Raw genomic sequence first — 23,328 nt, 5'->3', positions numbered from 1 at the left:
CTCTTTCTATAATTTCTTTGTTTCTGTATTTCATTAAATGGTTTTATTATCAAATTTCTTTACCTCGCTGATATTCCTGGTGCATTCTGTTTTAATAGTTAATATTCGAATTAAACTTGTAAAATTCGTCCAATTTTTTAGCATTGTTTTCATTTGTGTTGTTTAAAAGTTATACCTTTTTTCTGAATTCCTTATCTCAGATTATTTCATTAAAATTTTCTTCATTTGTTCTGCTGTGATAGTATATGACACAGATCTTTTTCCTTTCAATAATTTCTCCAGACTTTTAGAGATAAGCGGCAGTTTGGAAGAAAATACGAAAAGATATTTCTATTCGAATATTGTAATAGATAAAGAAATTTAAATTTACAGTCCCATTTAAGGACAAGGGCAAATTATTTAACTAGATAAAATAATTTCGCATAGACTACCCTTTTAATTTTTGAACATCAAATGCTCGTTCCAGATGGGAAAAAATTTTTTAAAAAATCGTAAGTCAAACCATTAAAGTGATAGAAACTTTAAAGTCGCTTTTGTACGAAGAATTTAATTTAAAAATTCTATTTCGAAGTCTTTCGTGTTTAAATAACCCGCTAAAATAACTTTCAAGAACTATTGTACCAATTGAAAACGTCAACTGTAATTTCATGGGAAGGACCATGAATCAGATGTGTGGGCGATTGCCTGTCCCTCTTCCGGTGACGTCATTTCGATGAGTGACACCCTTACGCGACACCTAAAACCATAAATAGACAATGCGAGCATTCAGTTAGTAAACACCAAGTACTTAACCTGGCTTTTACCTTCATTATAAAATTTATTTTTTTTCCGCTATTATTTCGGTCGATCGAATTGAAATACTCATTTTTGTAATATTTGCAAGTTTGGATCTTCTTACAAATATCATTTGTTATTTCATTTATTCCATGAAAACTCCGAATTCGGTAAGTCACGAACGTAAACTAATGTTTTTTATTTTCTATGTAATTTTATAATTAATGATGTTATCGATCATAATTTTATTTCAATATCCAGATTTATGTGAAAATATTTGTTTTTGATTAACATTAAATATAAATGTTGTTTGTTTAATTACTATTATTAAAAAATTATCATAACAGATTAGAATTCTTTGTTTTTACAGACAACTCCTGTGAGCGTTTATATATATGCTATTTTATTGATATTCCTCTAAATATTGAGACAGAACAATTTTTAAAGAAATATAATTCAAACGGAACTGTCATTAAATATCGAAATGAATCCAGTCTGTCTTTATAGGGGGTCGAAAGCAAGACAACGCCCTTACTCCACTTTTAAGAACTTTTAAACCACCTGGAAAAAATGTTATCAATTTTATTTACTATCTGGAATATTTTTTGATGATGTGCTATTTTATTTTTTAAAAAAAGAATTTATTTTTCTTTTTCTATTATGAAGATGCTAACTTTTAATTTGACAAATTGCTTAATTATGCTAATATTTAATATTTCGGTGATATCTTATTGTCATTCTTTATCTAATTAATCATTTGATTATAATGTTTTTTGTTATGATAGATTTGTAAGAAAAATATTTTTTTTCTAAATTAGTGGATTGAAAAATAAACATAAGATTATTTTGATTAGATTAGTATTGTTAGATCATATAGCGATTTGTTAAGAATGTTTTTCTGATAAATGTGATTTAAATCTGTTGATAATGTGTCAAATAACTAGTTGGTTATTAAGGGTTAATTATTCTTGGAAAATTTATAACTGTCCCAAGCTTGGATGATTCTGAATCATAATAAAATTTTATGTATCTGCTACTACTTCTTATTGTGTTCCAAAATTAGTATTTGTAATTTGTGAAATATTGCATTCTTTATAAGAAGTTTCTTTCTAATTTAAATTTATTGGTTAAATCAATTCATTCACGATTTATTATTAAGATATAATTATTGTACTGCAGTGAATTTCTTCATTACCACAACTTTGAGTTGATTGGAAAAGATACAATAAACCAGCAATGTGTTTTGTTTATGGTAATAATACGGTTTTTAATATTTGTTCTAAAAACTTTTATCCTATTAATCATAATCTTTTTTTCAAACTTTATTCGTATGAGTTAGAGTATTAAAATTATGTAGTTTCTTTTTTTTAATGATTTTATGAATATCTAAAGTTCTTCACTAAATGCTTCCAGAGAATACTTCCATTAAATTACGAACGTTAATTCTCTGTTGCTAATATATTTTAAGAGAATAATTGAGTCCACAATTTAATGTCAATAAAATTTGTTGAAATTTTGGTTTTATTTATTTTAAGGCTATTATATTCTAATATTTTTTTTTCCTTATTAATTTTCTATGCAAGCATTTTTGGACATAAAATATAATTGTGTTTAAATAATTCAGAATAAAAACATGTGTTTGTTCTACCAATGTTAGAGTTTAATTAGATTATTAAGCTATTCTTTGCTGAATTCTTAATATTTTCTTTAAAAATTCATTTAGTTTGTAAAATATTCAGTTTTTATTCATTCATAATCTCTTTTTTTTATCTTTTTTTTTTCCATACTTTCTGTTGGTATTTTTGCAAATGCAAAATACAATCATATATTTATTTCTGCAAATTTTTTAAGTAAGATTCAGAATGTAAAAAAGTAAAGCTATTCATAGCTTTGAAATAGAAATCATTAAAATAAAATAGTACTATTTCATTTGCTATTCGTATGAAAATCTGTCAAATTTTGCCATTAGCATCATAAAGGTGGATTTATAACTAGTAACAGGACTAAAGAGGGTTGTATGCAGGTTAATTAGAAAAAAAAATATTTTAATTTGCAAAAATTATAAATTTTGTTAATAAAAATTATAAAATATAATTACTTCCTTTTATTAAACTAATGTTTTATAAATGCCAATTGCTTTGTGTTTAATGTGCGAGAAAGAAATGTATACATTTACATTAAGGTATAACTAATATTTTTGATTGAATTTATTGAGGAACCTTAAAATATTCATTATCTTTAAAATTATACATTTATTTCATATTGAAAATGTTATATTTTTATTCAAAACCTTAAAAAAGTTTTGAAAAATGTATGAAGTACTGTGTATTACATTTCCTTAAAGGGGGAGGGGTCCTTTGTAAATAATATGTATAATTGGGCAACATGTATATTTCTATAATATCTGTTAATGTTAGTTTCAAGTACTGTTCATAATTGTTGTAAATAGCACTAATGATGATAATAATATTGAACATCCAGTACCAAGTAGGTGAAAAAATTCTACAGAAAAGAAGATATATATAAAAAATTTACCAATTTAACTTTCTAAAAGAATTTATAATAAAGACGAAACTGTGTAAACTTTCTTAGATAATCAAAGTAATTTAGAAAACACTAGTGGGATATATTAATACTGCATTGCATGACAGAAAAAGATCTATTATATATGTTTCGATTTAAAGATGATGATGAACTTTATTCTTTTTCCAGAAATATTAAGTTTGGAAAAACACATCATGAAGTCTTATTTTTTGTGGTTAATATTCATCAAAGTTTGTCTAGCACAAGGTAATTTTTTTAAATTATTTATTATTAATCAGATTGTTTTATGAACTAAATTGTTAACACAATTAAGTGATCTTTTTAATTTCCTTATAAATAGAGTATTTTTTTAAAGTTAGATTATTTTATTTTCCATTTATATTAAGATTTTCATTTAATTATAATGTTTCTAATCACCCCCCCCCCCCTCTATAGCTCCTGAAAAGTTGACTGGAAATCCATGTATTTCAAAAGAAACATGTGGCGATTGTATAACAGCTGATCCTGAATGTGCTTGGTGTTCACAAGAGGTAATGAGACTTTTTGCTGTTGAAAAATCAAAATTGTTATATTATATAATGTCTAAATAAAAGCAAATATCTTTAGTATTCTTTAATAATTTATGAATATTTGATATATTATTGTAGCTAATTTGGCCTTTAGCTTATAGTTTGGATGAAATTGTCAATAGGCTATTAAAATAAAGATTAAGAAATAGGAAAATGTTTTTCCCTTTTTTTAAAAATTCATATGAGGTAATATGGAATTTTTATAGATCTGACGAGTTAGCTACTCAATGAGAGTGAAATTTTTATGATTTAATGTTGTGATTCCTGTATTGATGCAAAGTGCAAAAAAAAAAAAAAAAAAAAAAAAATGATTAGTGCATCAGGTAAATTGTGTACAAGACAGTTTTATAGTATTAAATTTTAGGTATTTTTTTTAGACATTTAAATATAATAAAAATATATAAATGAGATATGAAATGTAGAAGGGTATTCAGAATTTTTTTTTAAATAATTACAATCCAGTTTTAATATTGTATACACATACAACATATTAAAATTGAAAGAGAATAAGATGAATTTTAATAAAAGATATTATTTAATATAATATTTTATTGTAAAATTATTCAATAAGTATTTTATCATTAATACATTTAGTTTGAAATTATATGTAAAAAAAATATTTCTATCAAAATAATTAAAATATTCGATATAAAAAATGGAATTATTTTAAATGTGGAGTAACGGTTCTCTACAATAATATTTCACTTACTATAAATTTGTCTAAGTGTTTTCAGTTATCTTCTTTGGGAATTCATTCCAAAATGCACATTTTAAAATACAATTAATTTTGTAAAAGATTTTAGGAAAAAAAAAATGAGAATATTTCTCCAAAATTATCTCATCAAAATTTTTTTAATTCATTCAAATCTGTTAGTCAAAGTTTTTAATAGTGGGCTGGAAATCTATACAATTCTAATTGATACTCAGTTCTGTGTTGTTGAAATGAGATAAAATCTGTATTAATATATTACGAAAAATCTTTTTACTTTAAAAAAAAATTATAGTTCAATTTTATGGAAAAGGATTGCAGTAAGACAGCAATAGCATTCTTTCTTTTTTTACCTTGTTAATGGAAATGTGTTGCAATAAGGCATCATGCAATTAGATAATAGGTAGCTATTTCAGTATAATTTTTAATGTTTGTTTTATTTTTGCTGTTAGGATTTCACTCTCGATGGAAGTAGAAGATGCGATTACACTGGTAATTTGAGAGGCCGGTGTAAAGATGAGCATATTGTTATGCCTGGACAAGAAATGAAAAAGAATAAAGTAAGGAATAATTATTGTTTATTTTGTTATTGTTAAATATAATCTAGGTATTTGAGTTGTTTCTTTGAAAAGTGATATTGCCTTAAAATGTACATTTTCTTTTTAAATAGGACTTAGAGTTAAGCAGCAAAGGTGTGAAAGAAGGAGAAGCTATTCAAATCAAACCACAGGAGATTACTCTAAAACTTAGGCCAAGTAATTGCTTTTATTTTTTTAAAAATTATTTATTATGTAATTTTAGAGAGTAAGCTAAATATTTATAATTTGATATGTTTTTATTATAGGGCTGTCAACTAAATTATTAAAATGTTGAAAGAAAACTTATAAGGAATAGTTCTTATAAGTAATTTAATGAATACTGCTTTACATATAAAGAACATGCAGAGCTTGTTCTTTGATTATGTTAATCAAATACATTAATTAGTTATTGAATAAAAATAAATTATAAAATTTCAATAAACTTATGATCAAATTAAAAATTTTTTATCATAAATTTTATTAAAAATTTTTAATGGAAAAAGTCTTATTTATTTATAATGTATTTGTAATTTTACTGCCAATACTCTTAAAAAGTCTTTTGATTTTTTTTTAATGAAAAATTCAGAATTTTGTGATAAAAATTGATGCAGAAATACAGAATTTTTATTTTGCAATTTTTAAAGTGTGTTGAATTGCTGTTTTTAGTGAAATTAATTGAAAAGTAAATAAATTTTTAATGAGTATTATAACCATATGAATCCAGAAATAGTAATCAATTATTTTAAATTCAGATTCTCCATTTCCATTGGTTGTCGAATTTCGACAAGCAGAAGATTATCCAGTAGATTTGTATTATTTGATGGATCTTTCTAATTCAATGAAGGATGATAAGGATAAGTTGGCAGAGCTTGGAAATTTATTATCAACAAGAATGAATAACATAACTACAAATTTTCGACTTGGCTTTGGTTCTTTTGTGGATAAGGTGGTTATGCCATATGTAAGCACAGTCCCTGAAAAGTAAGTTTATTTTGAGCGATTCTTTAAATTAGATTGAGAGACACTAACCATTATATAATGCTAATCTTTTTTTTCCTTACTGGTTGGAATTTTATTTTTTACATTATTCAGTTTAAATTTTTGTGTTTTCTATAGTAGTAATGGCTTTCAGCCTTAAAATTTCATTAACTGTTCTTGCCTTATTAATATATATATATATATTTTGCTTTGTGGTCAAAAATTTTTTTACCAGTATTTGTTGATTTGTATACTACTTCCTAATTAAATAGTTCATGTTGTTGCTATATTTTTTAATGTGAACTATTTAATTACTGAAAATATATGCTATAAAAAATTAGTAATTTTTTTTTAGCAAAAAGTCCATGTACTTACTGAATTGAGTATACAGGTGAATATATAATTAAATAAGTAATTTGCTTTTCTCTTTTAAAAAATTGTAATGATAATAAACTGACTTAATTAAAATAGTTTAATAAAGGCCAATTTCAATTTTCATTTATCATTATAGATTAAGGGAGCCTTGTCAAGATTGTGCAGCTCCATATGGTTTCCTGAACCATATGCCATTGACTACGAACACAGAAACATTTGCTGAACTTGTAAGAGAGGCTAGAGTTTCAGGTAATCTGGATGCACCTGAAGGAGGTTTCGATGCAATTATGCAAGCTGTAGTATGCAAGGTAAATATTAAGTATAATCATGAAGCAAAGATAGCTGAAATTAAATGATCTTAAATAGTTTCTAATGTATGATATATTTTACAGGAATTTAGATTCAGACAATAATAATCAATACACTCCATGAAAAACGTCTATACTTAAAGTCTTATTTAAGCTATAGTTTAGTCTATCTGTAGAAACACTGGAATTGGATTTGCCAAAATAAAGAGTAATAATTCATTAAGGAACTAATAACTTTCAAGTATTGCCAATTTAATTTGTTTTGATGGAATATTTATTTAGAGAATTCTTGCTATTAAGATATTAAATAAAAGTTGATGTGGAATTATAAACTGTATCTTTGCAAAATAACCTTTAGTTTTATTTTTTCAATTAAAATATGGTTTTTCATTATTTAAAGACCTTCCTTTTTTTAAAAAAAAATTATTGGGATATTTATATTTTAGATAGTAAAATACTTTCTTGAAATTTTCATCTTAATTTTTTTGCTTTACATATAAGTATGAAATAGTCTCCAAGAGATGTAGCATGAAAACTATAATGATTTTTTTTTTTCTACTTTTAGCAAAGGATTGGATGGAGAGAGAAATCTAGAAAAATGTTGATATTTTCTTCAGACAGTGGTTTTCATTATGCTGGAGATGGAAAGGTAAACAATTTAGTATTTAAAATATATTGCTCATTTTTTTGTATTTAAATTTCTGTTTAAAACTTTTGAATCAATTTTCTTTACATTCATGCATTTAAAATTTTTAGGAATAAGCATTTATATATTTAAAATAATATAAAATCAATTCCTTCCCTGGAATTGATCCAATGTCACTAAGTTTTGTTTCGCAAGAACTCCAGATATGTCATTAATGATTGTCTGCCTTCTTCTATCCTATCATTTTCAATTTGAAATTTCAAGAACATTCTCTAAACATGTAGTTTGGAAGTTAGATGGAACCTCTCCACTGGAAAGCCCAATAATAGAATTTGCAGCCACACCCACTGTATCAATTTGAAATTATTTCATATAAAAGTGAGATGTATTTACTTACAGGCTATCTTAATTTTATTATTGCTGAAATTCTTTAGTGACAATTGACATTAAATTACCTAATTACAATGAAACATTTTACTGTGACAATCCTTTTTTAATCGAATTTGACTCCTTAGTCTCTTTAGGCTGACTCTTTAGCAATCCATCAAGCCATTAATGACCTCTCAGCTCCAGGAAAGGGGGGGGAGGGATGCTCATATGCTATGTTTATTTATCTTTCAAGTCTTGAAAAGTTATCTTTCAAATCACTGAGAATAACTAAAATAGAATACAACTCTTAACTTGAACAAAACTAAATAAAAAGAGTATTGATTCTGACTATAATAGTCAATATTTCTTGGAATGAAATAGCAGATTCTCTTGCAAAAATGGACTGAATCAAAACTGTGAAAGGCAAAATGACAACACTTATTGACATTCTTGCCTTGACACCTAGAAAAGAATATATTCACCTTGAGCCGTTTAATATTTAATCCGTGTTACAAATATAATCTTAATTGCAAACTGATATCATTTGTCAAAAATTTTTCCCCAAAAAACAGTTTTTAATTAACATCATCTGTAAAATCTTCTTTGATCATTGAAAAATTTAGAAATATTATATTAATTCCTTGGTAAAAAAAAAAAAAAAAAACCAATCAGTTCATTTTTTTTAAGACACTGTTAAGTATCTGAGGCAAAGAGTCTTTAAAATGCTTTCTTGATATTTTTAAACTTTTAAATTAAAATTAAATTTCTTAAAAATGCTACATGAGATTAGAAACTCCATAGCCAATTATATGTAGCCAGATTCTGCAGAAGGGGACTCAAAGAATTTTTGTACTTATATACTCCAAACCTTGATATTAAAAGAGTTTTTATCTGGATTTTTGAGAGTAGTAATTAATTAGGGTTGAGGATAAAACTTTATACGGTTGGAATCTAAAACTTTTGCTCTTTATATATATATGAGAGAGAGAGAGCAATTAGATGTTAGCAAAGTTGCTGGTACAGTAGCTAGTACATATATAAAATTGCATATCTATGTTACAACCTGTAACTTATACTGAAGTTATTTATATTTAAGTAAATTAATATTCATTTATGGAATATATAAATAATATATTCTTTTGCAAAGTGTCCTTGAATTCTTTAAATTACCAATACATACAATTTATTATTTTATTTTTTCAGCTTGGAGGTATTGTAAAGCCAAATGATGGTCAGTGCCACTTAGACAATAATGGTTATTATAGTGAAAGCACCAATCAAGATTACCCATCTCTCAGCCAGATCAATCATAAAATTCAAGAAAATAAAGTGAACATTATTTTTGCTGTTACAGCAAATCAAGTTCCTGTTTATGAACGTTTGAGCAACTTACTTGAAGGTTCCAGTGCTGGGAAATTAGAAAATGATTCTTCAAATGTTGTTGAACTAGTGCAAGATCAGTATGATGTAAGGATAATAATTTTGAATATGATTTCTATTATAATTATTATTATTGCATTGTATTAATACTAAATGAATTGACTCAACTAAACAATAAATGAATCTCAATTAAAAAGAACAACTACATAAAAATGTTCTTGTAATTTTAAACATTTTCAGAATGACAGTAATTCATTTACCAGTAAAAACTTCATGCAAATTCATGTAGCTTATGAATTTCAAATTAAAACATGAATAGAACTTTTCTGTCCTATAAATTTTTAAATGCTAATATCGTTTGTAGAAGTTGCTTTTTCAATCGTATCTGTTGTAAGTATATGCATTTCTAATTTGTCTGTTTAGAATCAATTTTTTAGACAAAATGTTTTAATTATTAGCTTTATAATAATTAATTAATAAGTAAATAAATTTCTGTCATTTTCTATTTGTACAAAAAAACTTACATTTATAAAATTCATACATAGTAAATTGCAGAATGTAGATTTATTTTCTGACTTATGTGCATATTTTGTACCATTACATATCAAAATTTGTGTTTTCACAAAGCTAGCTTAAACTTTGTTCAGAATTCAGTTACATTTAATGATGAAGTATTTATCATTTATTAAATTTTAGCTATCATATTTTTAACATTATTATGTAACCATGTGTTCAGTGTATTATTTAGTTTTAAATGTTTTATAAATTAAATGGTTTGATTTTTATGCATTTATAAGTTTCTTTCTTTCAGAAAATTACATCAGCTGTGGAAATGAAAGACAATGCTGGAAGTAATATTAAAGTCACTTACTATTCTTCCTGTTTAGGGTAAGAAAGAAATTAACATTGAGTTTTTATTTTTGGTTTTAATTTATCTTGATTGTTTTTTGTTATTTACATGAAATATACTTAGAATTTAATATGTTATTACTTATTCTTTGATGTGATAAGCATTAAAACTAATTAGCTAATTAGATGAAGTATTTAAAGTACATGAAAAGAAATATGGAACAGTGGAAAGATAATTTAAATATTACAGCATGTTAGTAACCAGAAGAGAAATATTTTAAATGTTTTATAGAAAAGCATGGAGCACTGGATAGATAATTGAAAAATAATTTTATACTTTGTTTAAACCCAGTTCCAATGATGATTAACAAAAATCTGTCTTTAAACTTGATTTCAAGTGACTTAATGAAACTGCTTTAATTATTCTAAACTTTTTTTTTTTTTTAGGACCAAAAGAGAAAATACTAACATTTGCAAAGGTCTGAAAGTAGGAACAAATGTAAGTATATTGTTATTTAAAATATCTTACCAAGATTGATTTTTATTTCTGCTTAATTATTAATATAGAATGAAATACTTTATTATTGGTCACTTAGAAGTGGTGTTTCAATGAACAATGCTAGCTTTACAGAAATGCCATATTGCTCTCCTCTTGGCTAACAAATTAACTAAACATTCAGGTGTGTTTTTTTGTGAAATAAATTCTTTTTATCCATTCTTTTTAAAATCAAATTATTGTTTTAACTGTCTGAGTTTAATCTTCAATATATATTCATTGAATATATGAGGAATAGAATAAAGATTATTTTGATTTATTAATCTAACTGCATTCAAGATTTTGTGCGTTTTAAACATTTTTACATACATAATTTAAATCCTCTGTTTTTTTTTTGTTTTTTTTTATTTCTTTTTACTTTCTGAATTTGAAACTTTTAATTATAGGTGACTTTTGAAGCTAATATTGAAGTCACTAAGTGTCCTAAAGATCCCAAAGAATGGAACCAAACTTTCCAAATATATCCTGTTGGGTTAAATGAAGCTTTAACTGTTCATTTAGAGATGATCTGTGAGTGTGAATGTGAAAAACCATGGAATGAGGTAAGGAATGCGCTTCAATGTATCATTAAAATATAAATTTTTATTCCAAAATGATTTTTTTTAAATGCAACTAGAATAAATATTGAAATATGCCCATTGCCAACATTTTAAATCAGCATTTTAATTAAAAAAATTAGGAGTTGACGCAAATCGTGCATTTCTATTAAACCAGAATCCAAGTCTTACATGAAATGCATACTTCATGAAATATGAAAGTATTCATTCATAAGATGGTGAAAAGAAGCTGATAATTTTTTTAACTATAAGCTTATTTTATATTGTCTTATACATGTGTCTTATACATGTGATTTTCATGCTGGTGATGAGAAAAAGTTTTGATTAATAATCTACCAAATTTCAACTAATGAAAAACAATATCAAATAAGTTTTAAGGCTTTCAAAGTGCCATACTTTTAAGCATGATGAGTATTCATAGGAAGAAATTTCTTCAAGCCTTACTTAATGCGACTAAATCCTGTCATGCAATTGTGTCGTATGATTTTACATTAGCCAGATAGTTTTGCTTTATCAGTAGATCCAAATTATTTAATTGTTTGAGCAACAACATGAATATTCTGACTGTGTTGTATTATAAAGCTTTAGTTACATATATACTCTGTTTCAATAGTGATAAATTGTTACTTATCGTTTCTTTCATTTCAGTATAAATCATCTCTTTGTTGTGTTATTTCAAGTAATTCTAATGGCGCACTGTAGGCTTAGATTATGAAATTCATTAGCCGTGTGTTATCTGATTGGCAACATCTTTGAACTTGATATAATATAATATTTCATATTATATATTTTTTAACCTTTTGAATATTTGAAATGTTTGGATTTTTTTGTTTGCTTTAAAATTATGGTTAAAGTTTTTTTTTTTTTTTTCATTTCTATTTTATGTTAATTTTTTAAAATTTATTAACTATTTATTTAGGAAAAAGATAGCGATAAATGTACTTTTGGTAATGGTACTTATGAATGTGGAGTTTGCAGTTGTTACAGTAATAGATATGGCAGAGAATGTGAATGTGATGCTAAAGACAGTGATCAAGCAACTGATGATATAGGATGTTACTTGTAAGTTCTTTTTTGCTTTATTTGTATCTTCAGTGCAATGTAATTGTGGTTTCCCAATTTTACAAATTATACCCTCACTTTTTTATTACATAATTGAAAATGACTTGCGTGCAGATTACTTTTTTCTATTTTTTTATGCATAATTTTTGAACGATTTGAATGTTTAAATATAAAAATAGATTATATTTTATTTGGAAGTGATCTATAAGCATGTATATACAATGCTGTTTTTTCTAGCAAAATTATATATATAATTTTTGAAAACTTTGTTTCATATTCTACATATTATAGTTAAATTTTTGTAAATAATAAATTTTTTCCCTCTAGTGGAAATGACACAAAACCATGTTCTGGAAGAGGTATTTGTAGATGTGGTGAATGTGAATGCTTTAAACGCCAAGTAAGTTACAAATTATATTCCATTCATTTGGCCTAATAATTTATGCATTGTTTATTTATCAATATTGAAAATTCTCTTTGTTTCACATTGTCATACTCACTATCTGATATATTAATAGATTAAATTTTATGCAATTAGTGCTTATGTATACCTTCATCTATTTTTATATACAATATGATCTGATTGATTCAAATGCAATTTGTATGCAATTTTGACATGATAACTTTGTCATTAATGTTTAAAAAGCATCTGTTCTTGAGTTTGGAGCCTGAGGTTTAACAACTATAATGTTATGCATTTTGTTGTTATACTTTTAACAGAATAAATTAATTGGACAAATTTTTTCTTTATTTCATATTAACAGTATTTTGTCTGAAATATTTAAGGTGAAGTAATATTTTCAATTTTGGAAAAAAAAAAAAAAAATTAAAAGCATTGTTTTTTAAGCATAGTAATTAAAAGCACTGTTTTTTAGTTTAAAAAATATGTGTTAATAATTTTGCAAATGATGTTTTAGAATCCTGAAGAGAAAGTGACTGGAAAATTCTGTGAATGTGATAATTATTCTTGTGACAGATCTGAAGGAAAAATCTGCAGTGGTTAGTATTTTGAAAACTCTTGGAGCATTTAATTTGGACTATTTTTTTTTAATCTCTTATTGATTATGTGCTTTTTTTTGTACATCTGTTTTCTCTGTGTTTTGCTAATCGTTTTTGTAATTTATACAAATGATTTTGTTTGTAATGTATATGTATACATTTGGAAGCTGAATAATCACATCTAAAATCAGGATATTTTAATGAAATACATGATTTTTTTTAAATACAAAATTAACAATTTCATTTAAATGTTGATTTTAGAACAGAATTTTATTTGTTGCAGATTCATATTGTTATTACCTAAAAATCTTTGATCTAAATGTAATCTTTAAATTTCGATATGCTAATTATTAGGAAGGTAAATAATCCAAATAAATTTAATTAAAATTAAATTAGGTAAATTTTCAAAAACACTGTATAATCTTTTATTTGTTTTAGTCTTTTAATATTAATTATGAAAACATATTTTGTGGACTCATAATTTTTTTTAACGAATTTATTTATCCAATTTATCAGTTGACATTATTTAACAATATGAAATGTAGAAAGTCGTTCTTTGCATATGCAAGCATCACTGTTTTAGGGGGAGTCATTTTCTGGATAGTTGCTGGTCAAATACATGTGTGATGCAATATTGTATCAGACTTTGGATAATTTAATGTTTTGAATCATCTGGAAGAAAAATGGCATTAACTTTTTACAAAAAAAAGGAGGAGAATGTTGTCTGTAATCACTGAAAGATTAAATTTAAATTATAGTTGCAATTTAAAAGATTTGAAAGTCATATAATAAGCTCAAAAGCCATGACTTGGTTATTAAATTTGTTGATTTAGTTAAAAATATAAATCATTGTTATTGGTGTTAGGTGTCAGTTAAAATTTATTTTAGAATTGTTACATCTTGATAATATTTTAAAAATTTCAACTGATTGAAAAATATGGCTGTTGCTAGAGTTATGTTTATTGAATAATAAATTCAAACTGTAATGTATAAACATTCATTTTAAATATAATTTTGTTGCATCTTTCTAGGTCCAGATCATGGTGTTTGTGATTGTGGTAAATGTAAATGTAAACCTGGCTGGAAAGGACTGGATTGTGGATGTAGAGATACAAATGAGACATGTATTGCTCCAAATGGAGTAAGTTTTCAATTTTTCTTTAGAACTTTGTAGAAAGAAAAAAAAATTCTGTCTCTGCTTTCCCATATGCATTATAATCTGAAGTGATTTTATTATTAAATCTCATTTCCATGCCAGTAGAAAAGAAATTGATGAAAAAGCAAATGTATGTTTTAAATATCTAGTTTATAATTCACATTTATTAAAATATCTTGGAAGTTAAAACATTTCAAAGCATTAAAAAGGAAAAGATGCATTGATTTTGCAGATAATAAATGCATTGTAAATATTTGATAATTTTGATTTTTAGAAGGAAAAAAAAGCAGAAAACTTGTTTTCTGAATATTAAATAAGGTTATAGTCATTATAAATTATGAAAATTTATAATAACAAATTTTATTTCTTAATTGTGAATTTTATATACAATAGAAACTGTAAGATATTGATAAGGGGAAAAGATACTTTTTATGTTAAATAATGTTTGGTTAATATTATGTGTTTTGGCATGCAAATACTGTTTTAAATACTCTCATGTACTCATATTACTGGACAACTGAAATTACTATGTTTTTTTTTATTACTACATTAATTAAATGTTAGTGGATTTAGTTTTTGATGTTTTAATAAGGTGTAAATCCTTGTAGTATATAAAAGGTTTCCTGTTTGTATATATTTATTTAGAACTTTTCAAGCACTATTTTACTTTTGTTTTCAGAAAATTGCATTTTTGAGTCATCAGTGATTAAAGAATTAACAATTTAAAATTTTATGTGACAATTTATTCTCTTAACATATCAGTTTTGCATTTTTTGTATTGTAGAAAATATGCAGTGGACATGGAGAATGTGAATGTGGTGTTTGTAAGTGCTATGATTTAGAAGAAGGCAGATATAGTGGAACATTTTGTGAACGGTGTCCTGTAAGTATATCCATTTTATATAACAAATTAAATTTTTTTAAATATTTATTTGGTGTTAAAGCATAAGAAATATAAAATATTTACTGATTTTTTTTATATCAAAATCTAATAGATATTTTTAAAAGAAAGATCATTCTATTTGTACAGCAGCTGATGTTATTACCATATATTATTCAATTAAAGATCACATCATGCAATATTATTAATTATTATTTTTATAATTATGTAATCTGCTTACCTGAGGAATGAAAAAATTAATATTTAAAAAAAATCTACAAGTTCTGATTAATAGCAAACAATGAAAATTCGGCTTTTAAATATTTCCAATCAGATAATGGACATGTGTTATTAATTCATTTTACATTTGCATATTACTGGATTACAGTATGATTTTTAATAAAATAAGTAATTTTAATTAAGTTGGTTGAAATTATTAATTTTAAACATGAAGTATTTAGTATTTATTATTATTATTATTTTACTAATGAATAATAATTTGAGTATTAGATTTAAAAAAGTATTGGCCTAAAAATATTTTTTGATTTTATTGAATTTTTTTTCCCCTCATCTTTTCCAGACTTGCCCTTTGAAATGTGATGCATTCAGAGATTGTGTAGAATGCCAGATCTTTCCAGACGACAATGATGTTCCAGCAGAAAATTGCACTGCATGCTCTTTCATAACTATTGGTGTTGATAAAGTTGAAGGTATATATGCTATGAATTTCTTGGCAGTAAAATATAACTAAAAAATGAACAAGAATTTTTAAACCATTGAGGCTATTAATAAAAATTACATTAAAAAGATATTAAAGATGTTTCTTTCTTACTTTTTAGTAAAAGAAGAAGAAAATGAGAAGTTATGTGTTTTCCGAGATGATAAGGACTGTCAATTTACTTTTAAATACAAATTAGATGATGAGGATCAGCCCATTGTTCATGCTCAACGCACAAAAGGTAAGTTTTAAATTTTTATTGAAATTGCCATAATTGCATAAGAAATTGCATAAAGTTAATTTCTGTCATAAGTTGCTCCCATAAGCTTCAGAGCTTTTTGTTGTAGGCAATATAACAAAAAGCTCTAAATAAAAGATAAAAGCAAAAGCTTTTATCTTTTATTTATTTATGTAATAGTCTTCAGTAAATTACATCAAATTTGGCAAAAACATTTAATATTTTTTTTTCTTCGTGTTCAAGCTTTATTCATGTATGAAAAATGTTGCATCCATATAATTGCACTACATTAAAAAAAAATGATATCCTAACATTTTTTTTTTTTTTTTTTTTTTTTTTGCATACTTAAATATTAAAGCTATGGTATAGATTCCAAATCTTTGATCATGAATAATATATATGCTTAAATATATTTTGTAATATTTAAATGGATTAAGAAAAAATGATTTGCAACAAAATCTATTATGATATACATATAAATCAGTATTTATTTAAATATAATTAAAAAAAACTTATTTTTGTATTATTATTTGCAAAGCCATTATAGTGAATAATGGTTCATATGCTATATTTATTATTTAAAATTTGGAATATTAGATTTTTAATTGAATCTAGTTATAAATTTTAAACTATTTTTTATTCAAGGAAACAAAATGGTTTTGATAAATATTTATATTTTAATTTATGTAAGACTTCTTAATGGTCTGGGTCGTAATGTCACATTGGATTACATAAAACTTTTATAGGATTTTTTTTAATCTATCAATATTTTTTATTGAAAAAATTCACAATATTTGTATAAATGTTTTAATTAAATATTGCTTAATTTTTGAAATTTATTTTCAAAATTTTGAGTTATAGTGCAGTTTTTTAGGAAAAAATGACTTTACTGAAAATGTTTTTAACCAAGATGTGATTATGACTTTAAAGAATTTAAGAAACCCTAGTTTTATGATTGGTGGGGAAGGGGTTTTTTTATTCTTAGTGCACATGAATTAAATAAATTCATTCTTTTTTCCAGACTGTCCCGAGCCTGTGAATATACTTGCCATAATTTTGGGTGTGATTGGTGGCATCATTGCTGTTGGTCTTGCACTTCTGTTGATTTGGAAGCTTCTCACAACTATACATGATAGAAGAGAACTAGCCAAATTTGAGAAGGAGCGTCAGATGGCTCGGTGGGATACTGTAAGTGCAGTGTTTATTCATATTTTATACAAATTAACTGTAACCAGCTTCAAACAGATTAGTTCAGTAATTCAGTAGAAAATATTTTAAAACTTAAAAACATTTTTTTGCATTAATTTAAATATTTAAGGAAGCAAAATTAAATTTAGTATGGTATTAATATTGAACATGATTTTTATAAATGCTGTGAGCTTGTTGGAACTGACTAGTTTTAAGTTGTATGATTAAAGAGAACCTAGTAGTGATTTCTAAATTAGACAATTTTACTGTGATAAGAAGTATCAACTTTTAGATCGCATTTCAGTAGCTGCTTTCTAACATCACTGATTGATATATTATACTTGTCCTTCAGAAATAAATGAATTTTGGCAATCAGATTATTTTAGTTGTCTCTAATCAGTATATCCTTGCAAAAATGAAAATGCAGTATCACTATATATTTCATTTGAATGTATTTCATTCAGAACAAAAGAACTTTCCTGATATTAAATTTTACAGTTTTAAGAAGATTATATGGATATTGACTTTTTCCCTTTTTCTTTAATATAATTTTTTTTTTTTTTTTTTTTTGCTGAATTAAATGATTTATTTATTTAAAAAAAATCTTGTTTTCTATCAATTTTTTTTTCAAAAATAAATGTATATATTATGTTGTACTTTAAATATAAAATGAATTAAAAGTATTTTTTTCATGATTATAAGAAAAAGTAATCTTAATAATGCAAGGATTACTTCTAAAAGTGAAAAAATAAAATTACCCAAATTAATAAATAAATTAATATTTTAAAGAGCTGTTATGTTTATTCAATATTTATATAAATGAAAACTTAATTTATATGATAAATTATTTTGAAGTTAAAAATAATAGTGCAATTCTTATTTATTCAAATATTATTATTTTTTTATAGTAAAAGTAAGTTTATACGCTCTTTTGAGTTATAAGAATCCTTTCTCATTTTGGAAGTTCATAAATTTGTCTTTCAAAATGCTCCTGTAAATCATTTGTTTTACTCCCCCCCCCCCTCGCTTTTTTTTTTTTTTTTTCCTTTCTGTCTTCATCTAGATTCTGCTGAAATCTAAATAAAATAATTTTTCAATGATATTACTGCAATATTGCTCTGATTTTGTTTTATATATTTTTTCAATAGGGTGAAAATCCTATTTACAAGCAAGCTACATCTACTTTCAAAAATCCAATGTACAGTGGCAAACAGTGATAAAATTCCTACATTGTTTTTGGAACTGGAGCAAATTTTTGGTGCTACATTGACCATTAAGAAATTGGTTATTTATGAGTGTGCCTTGTTCACCATCATTTTTTTGGATTGAAGGAATTTTATTGCGAGTGACTTGATGTTGTGAAATGTTAAATTGTTCATGTTTAAAATAATCTTCAGAGGAGCTAGGAAATTTACATCCATCCTTTGGTTGTCAATGTACTTTGTCATTTTTATTTTGATGAGCTGTAATATAGATGTGCCAATATATATATTGTCCGTAGACTAATTTAATGTACTTTAGTTTTTAATGAATTTTTGTTGATGTTTGTGATATTAATTTTTTGATTGCGAAATTTTCAGTGTAGCTGTGTTACTTCACATTTTAGTGCTTAAATATTTTATATGTAAAATTAAAGTATTAATAGTTTTTTAGAATAAATTAAAAACAGAAATATGCACATTAGAATATTGTAAATCAAAGTACTTTTATTTATATGTAATTGTGTAATATATTTATAGAAAAAAAAATATAAAGTTATCCATATAATGAAAATATTTTTTTTCTTGACCCTGAAAGGTACTTAAATTCCTTCTTAGAAAATGTTTAGTTTTGTAATTTTTATAACAATTTTAACTGTGCCTTGAAATACCTAAAAAAAAAAGTAAGGCTAATGCTTGTGCCTTGGGATTATATATTTGAAATCTACTGAATTTTTATGGTATTTCCTCTCTATTATTAAGGAAGATTTCAAGAAATGTTGATAAAATTTAGTGTGCAGATAAAAGTCACATTAAAAAATTTTTTTAATTAAAAAATATCCATAATTTTATCAAATCTGTAATTCATCTAATAAAATCCAAAACATTTGCTTATTTTTAAATATGTTTGCTAGATTCTGTGAAATTCTTAGCTTATAAAGTTGTTTACTATTTAAGTTTCCTGTTTTTTATTTCAACACATTTTCGTTTAAATTGTGCACTGTTGTACTTGATATGAAAATTGTGGTAATCATATTGTTTTAAATGTGCAATTATTTTCTTCTATTATATTTATATATATATATAATTGAATGTAAAAGACTGGTTGTCAGTTTCCTTTTTTTTCCCTTATAAATTATATTTTATTTTAAAATAGTGACTTTTTATGTGATGTTTATTACTATATAAAAGTATAATGCTACAGTAATGGTATATTTTTTTTTCATTATTTGTTCACTTTAAATGCTTTTTTTTAAAAATTATTTTGAGCTTATTCTTTTAAGATCTTAAAATTTTGGTTTGAAAGTGGGTGTGGATTTATTTTCCTGCTTTCAGAAATATCTTGCCCTTTCATTTTAAACATTTGTTTTTAATGCATTTATCTATTCTGTAAACATTAAATTAAATGTGTTTTGTATTTTTTAATTAAGAATCTCTTACTTCTTTAAGCTCTGTTTGAGTTGAAGTGACATTTTTATTGTATTATTATATATATATATATTTCTTTTATTGTAATAATGTTCATATTATAACAGTACTAAAGCATTCACTTACAAATATGTTTAACTCATTCTTTTTAGACCTGCTTTTGATTTTTCATTCCTTCTCCCTTAAAGAATTATTTCAATATATATATATTTTTTAAATCATGCAGCTAAATTCTATGGTACTTTTTAAAAGCTGTTTTAATCAATTTATTTGTATCCATAACTTTATAAGAGAAAAAAAATTAATTTTTTTATTGATCCTTACATTTATCAAATTTATATTCATTGGAATATTTATTTCAAAATTTTCATTGTATTGTATTTTTGTATATCCTGAAATGTGTAAAATCTTGTTTTAATTTTTAACATATGGAATTTAAAAAAAAAGAATAAAAAAATTTGTTTAAAAAGTGCCTTGAGAAACTGAAACATTCTATGATAAATTTTATGTCTGTCTGTTCTTTTTCTCTTTAATCTGCATGTTTTAAATACTTTTTAAAAATATTTTTATTAAATGATATTGAAATGTAAGCTTATTACATTTTTGGTTCCTTTTCAATCAAGTTGTTAACGAGTTATTTTGTCAGTTATAAAAGGCAGCTTTAGGTTTTATTTACTAAAATTTCAAATTTCTACTTGTATAAAAATGAGTGTAAGAAATAAAGAAGTGTTTAACAAAACATTGTGTTGTTTTTAATTTTTCCATCACTAATTTTTTTATAAAATTTTCTATAGAATAATCTTTAGTTATTTATTTTTTTTAAATCTTCCATAAACACAAAGTATATTTCTTTACATTGCTGGATATATTCTGTATTTGTTTCTATTACTGGATATATGATTACTATGTAAGCAAGTGATTTGATCCTTTAATTCATATCTTTATTTTTTGACTTTAAATTCAGATAAGAGTTGCATCATTTAGATAACTTTACAATTTCTTTATTGAATCATATTTAGGGAACTGTGGTATGCAACAATTCAGAAAATATAAAAGGGAATAGAAATACTTTTATTTAAAAGGCTCAAGATTTTTTTTTCTCCTCTCCAAAAACGTTTCCAGTTTTCATACATTAGATTCTTATCAAATTTATTACATCTCAAATGTCCTCATGCTGATATGATGCCTTAGGTTGAGGGGTGGATTGTCAACTGGAGTTTGCGTTATAAGATCATAATTTGCAAAATTCCTTTTCAGAAACCTATTAATTTTGCATTGGAACATTAAGTTAGTAAATTGCGCACATTACTTGTCTAATTATATTGTTAAAACATTGATAAAATCTGATGAAATTGTTTCATTTTTATATCATGCATGCTATAATTTCTTTACTGTAGCACTTGCTTTAACAATTCTTTATCTGTTTTAATAAATATTGTAATATTACCACTTTTGATAAGTTCTAGTTAATGCTAGATTTTTTTTTTTAATTTTAATTTTTAGATGTAGAAATTATTTTGGTTCAAAAATACTTTCGGATCTTATCCAGGAAAATGTCCAGAAGTTTCCATTATTTTTAATTAATTACAATTTCAAAAGAATAATTCTGAGACTATCCTGCAAGATATGTTTGTGCCAAATATCGTAGCTCTAGATCTAGTGAACTGTTTTATAGAATGCAACACAATTTCTCCTTTATTATTAATTGAGATAATAAAGCAGTTTTAGAGGAAATTTTTTTTGAAAATTAAACTTTTTTTTAAAAAAAAAAGATGTTTTATTTTGTTACTTTCTTTAGTATATCTGCTTTCAATAAAAACAGCATAAACACTGAGAATATTTTAATTCCGTTGGTGTAAAGTAATATGATTAAAAGTTAAAATTCGACATTATAATAATATACTACCATACCCATTTTAAAAGATTGATTTGCAGATAAAGATATATCCGTGTTCGTCTTCAAATTATATGAATCCCTAAAAGGAATGTTAGGGAAAAAAGTGAATAATATTGATTAAAATATTGAGACTTAACGGTTAAAGTGAAATTGAAATTAGACTGGCGTAGAAGCTATGGCAGATTTAGGTAGTTTGCGGCCCTCTGCATTAAACATTGAGGCCCCTCGTTTAGTAAACAGGTCAATTTACATTTCATTTCCTCTCATTTAATAAATGGATTTTGCATTTCAATTAATTTTCAATGGAATTAAAACAGTAATGATTTGTTTTAGCCAGTTTTTTTTTTAATTTTATTATGATTCAAGATAGTGTGGTAATTACCTTTGTATATATAATTTCAGCAGTCATTCAGTATTTATAAATATTATTATAATGAAATGAATGCAATGGGCATATAGGAACCTTACCAACTAGACTTAATAAAGTATTAGATTTTACAATGATTATTGCTTGCAAATTATTTCAACAAAATTTTTTTATTTGTGACTTGGTTCTTAATTGTTCCTTCAGCACCATTTTTATATTCTGTTAATTATAATGCTATACAACTATAGTTCCCATTCAAAATTTAAATTTTATCAGAAACGGGGGGGGGATCATAAAATGATATTTTATGATGGAAATTCTAAAACTCGTAAAATATTGTATGATTTATACAATTTGTAATTTTTAAACAAAGCTTATTTATTTAACAACTAGGAAAATAAAATTTTTATTCGATTTGCCTATGGCCTTTCCTTGACCCAGCTGCCTAATTGGAAATCTGCCACTGTGTAGGCATGCAGTTGGACTTGATTGTGTGACTTTTGAAAAGAGTGATTAAAAGTTCATTCTATCTTTTCAAAAGTAGATGACTGCATTTATGGAGGAAGATAAAACAAGACTCAGCTTGCGAATTTCTTAACGGAAATTACCTATGAGTTTCACAATTATTTTCTCGAGCTCCATTTCTAATCTGTTGATGTTTTCATATCGGTCGATAAATGGACATTTAAATTCGACAATTCTGAGCAGTGAAAGGGGAATTAATTATTTTCGGGGGAAAAAAAAGAACTATTTATTATAAATTAGCCCCCTTAGGCGACAAGCTGGTTTGTAGGGAATATCGTTTATGTTATTTACAATTAAATCTCGTGCGCAAACTGTTCATTCTCGGTTTGTAAAATTCTCCGCGCTTCTGTGCGTGCGTCAAGATGCATTTATTCAGCCAAAATAGAGGTGAGAGGAAATGAGACGTTTATATTTAACAATAAGAGGAAATCGGATTATCCAAGGACTTAGGAAACATAAAAACAGCAGATAACTCATAC

The 23,328-nt window shown here is 24.9% G+C and overlaps 1 protein-coding gene across 1 annotated transcript; it reads left to right on the top strand.

Annotated features, from left to right (window-relative positions):
- The first annotated feature begins 737 nt into the window (after positions 1-737).
- LOC129984141 (integrin beta-PS-like) lies at positions 738-20,544 on the top strand. Its single transcript, XM_056093938.1, has 21 exons — positions 738-944; positions 3,487-3,564; positions 3,754-3,848; positions 5,049-5,156; positions 5,267-5,351; positions 5,927-6,155; positions 6,664-6,835; positions 7,401-7,484; positions 9,054-9,317; positions 10,042-10,118; positions 10,527-10,578; positions 11,022-11,177; positions 12,112-12,254; positions 12,582-12,654; positions 13,172-13,253; positions 14,285-14,394; positions 15,194-15,292; positions 15,870-15,999; positions 16,129-16,248; positions 17,267-17,433; positions 18,582-20,544. The coding sequence occupies exons 2-21, from the start codon at positions 3,513-3,515 to the stop codon at positions 18,648-18,650; spliced, it is 2,367 nt and encodes a 788-aa protein (XP_055949913.1). The 5' UTR covers positions 738-944; positions 3,487-3,512; the 3' UTR covers positions 18,651-20,544.
- Positions 20,545-23,328: the final 2,784 nt, after the last annotated feature.

The sequence above is a fragment of the Argiope bruennichi genome, chromosome 9 (genome assembly GCF_947563725.1).
Source record: "Argiope bruennichi chromosome 9, qqArgBrue1.1, whole genome shotgun sequence".
Lineage (NCBI taxonomy): Eukaryota > Metazoa > Arthropoda > Arachnida > Araneae > Araneidae > Argiope > Argiope bruennichi.
Note: the sequence above shows the minus strand (reverse complement) of the source record. Positions and strands in the feature narration are given on the sequence as shown.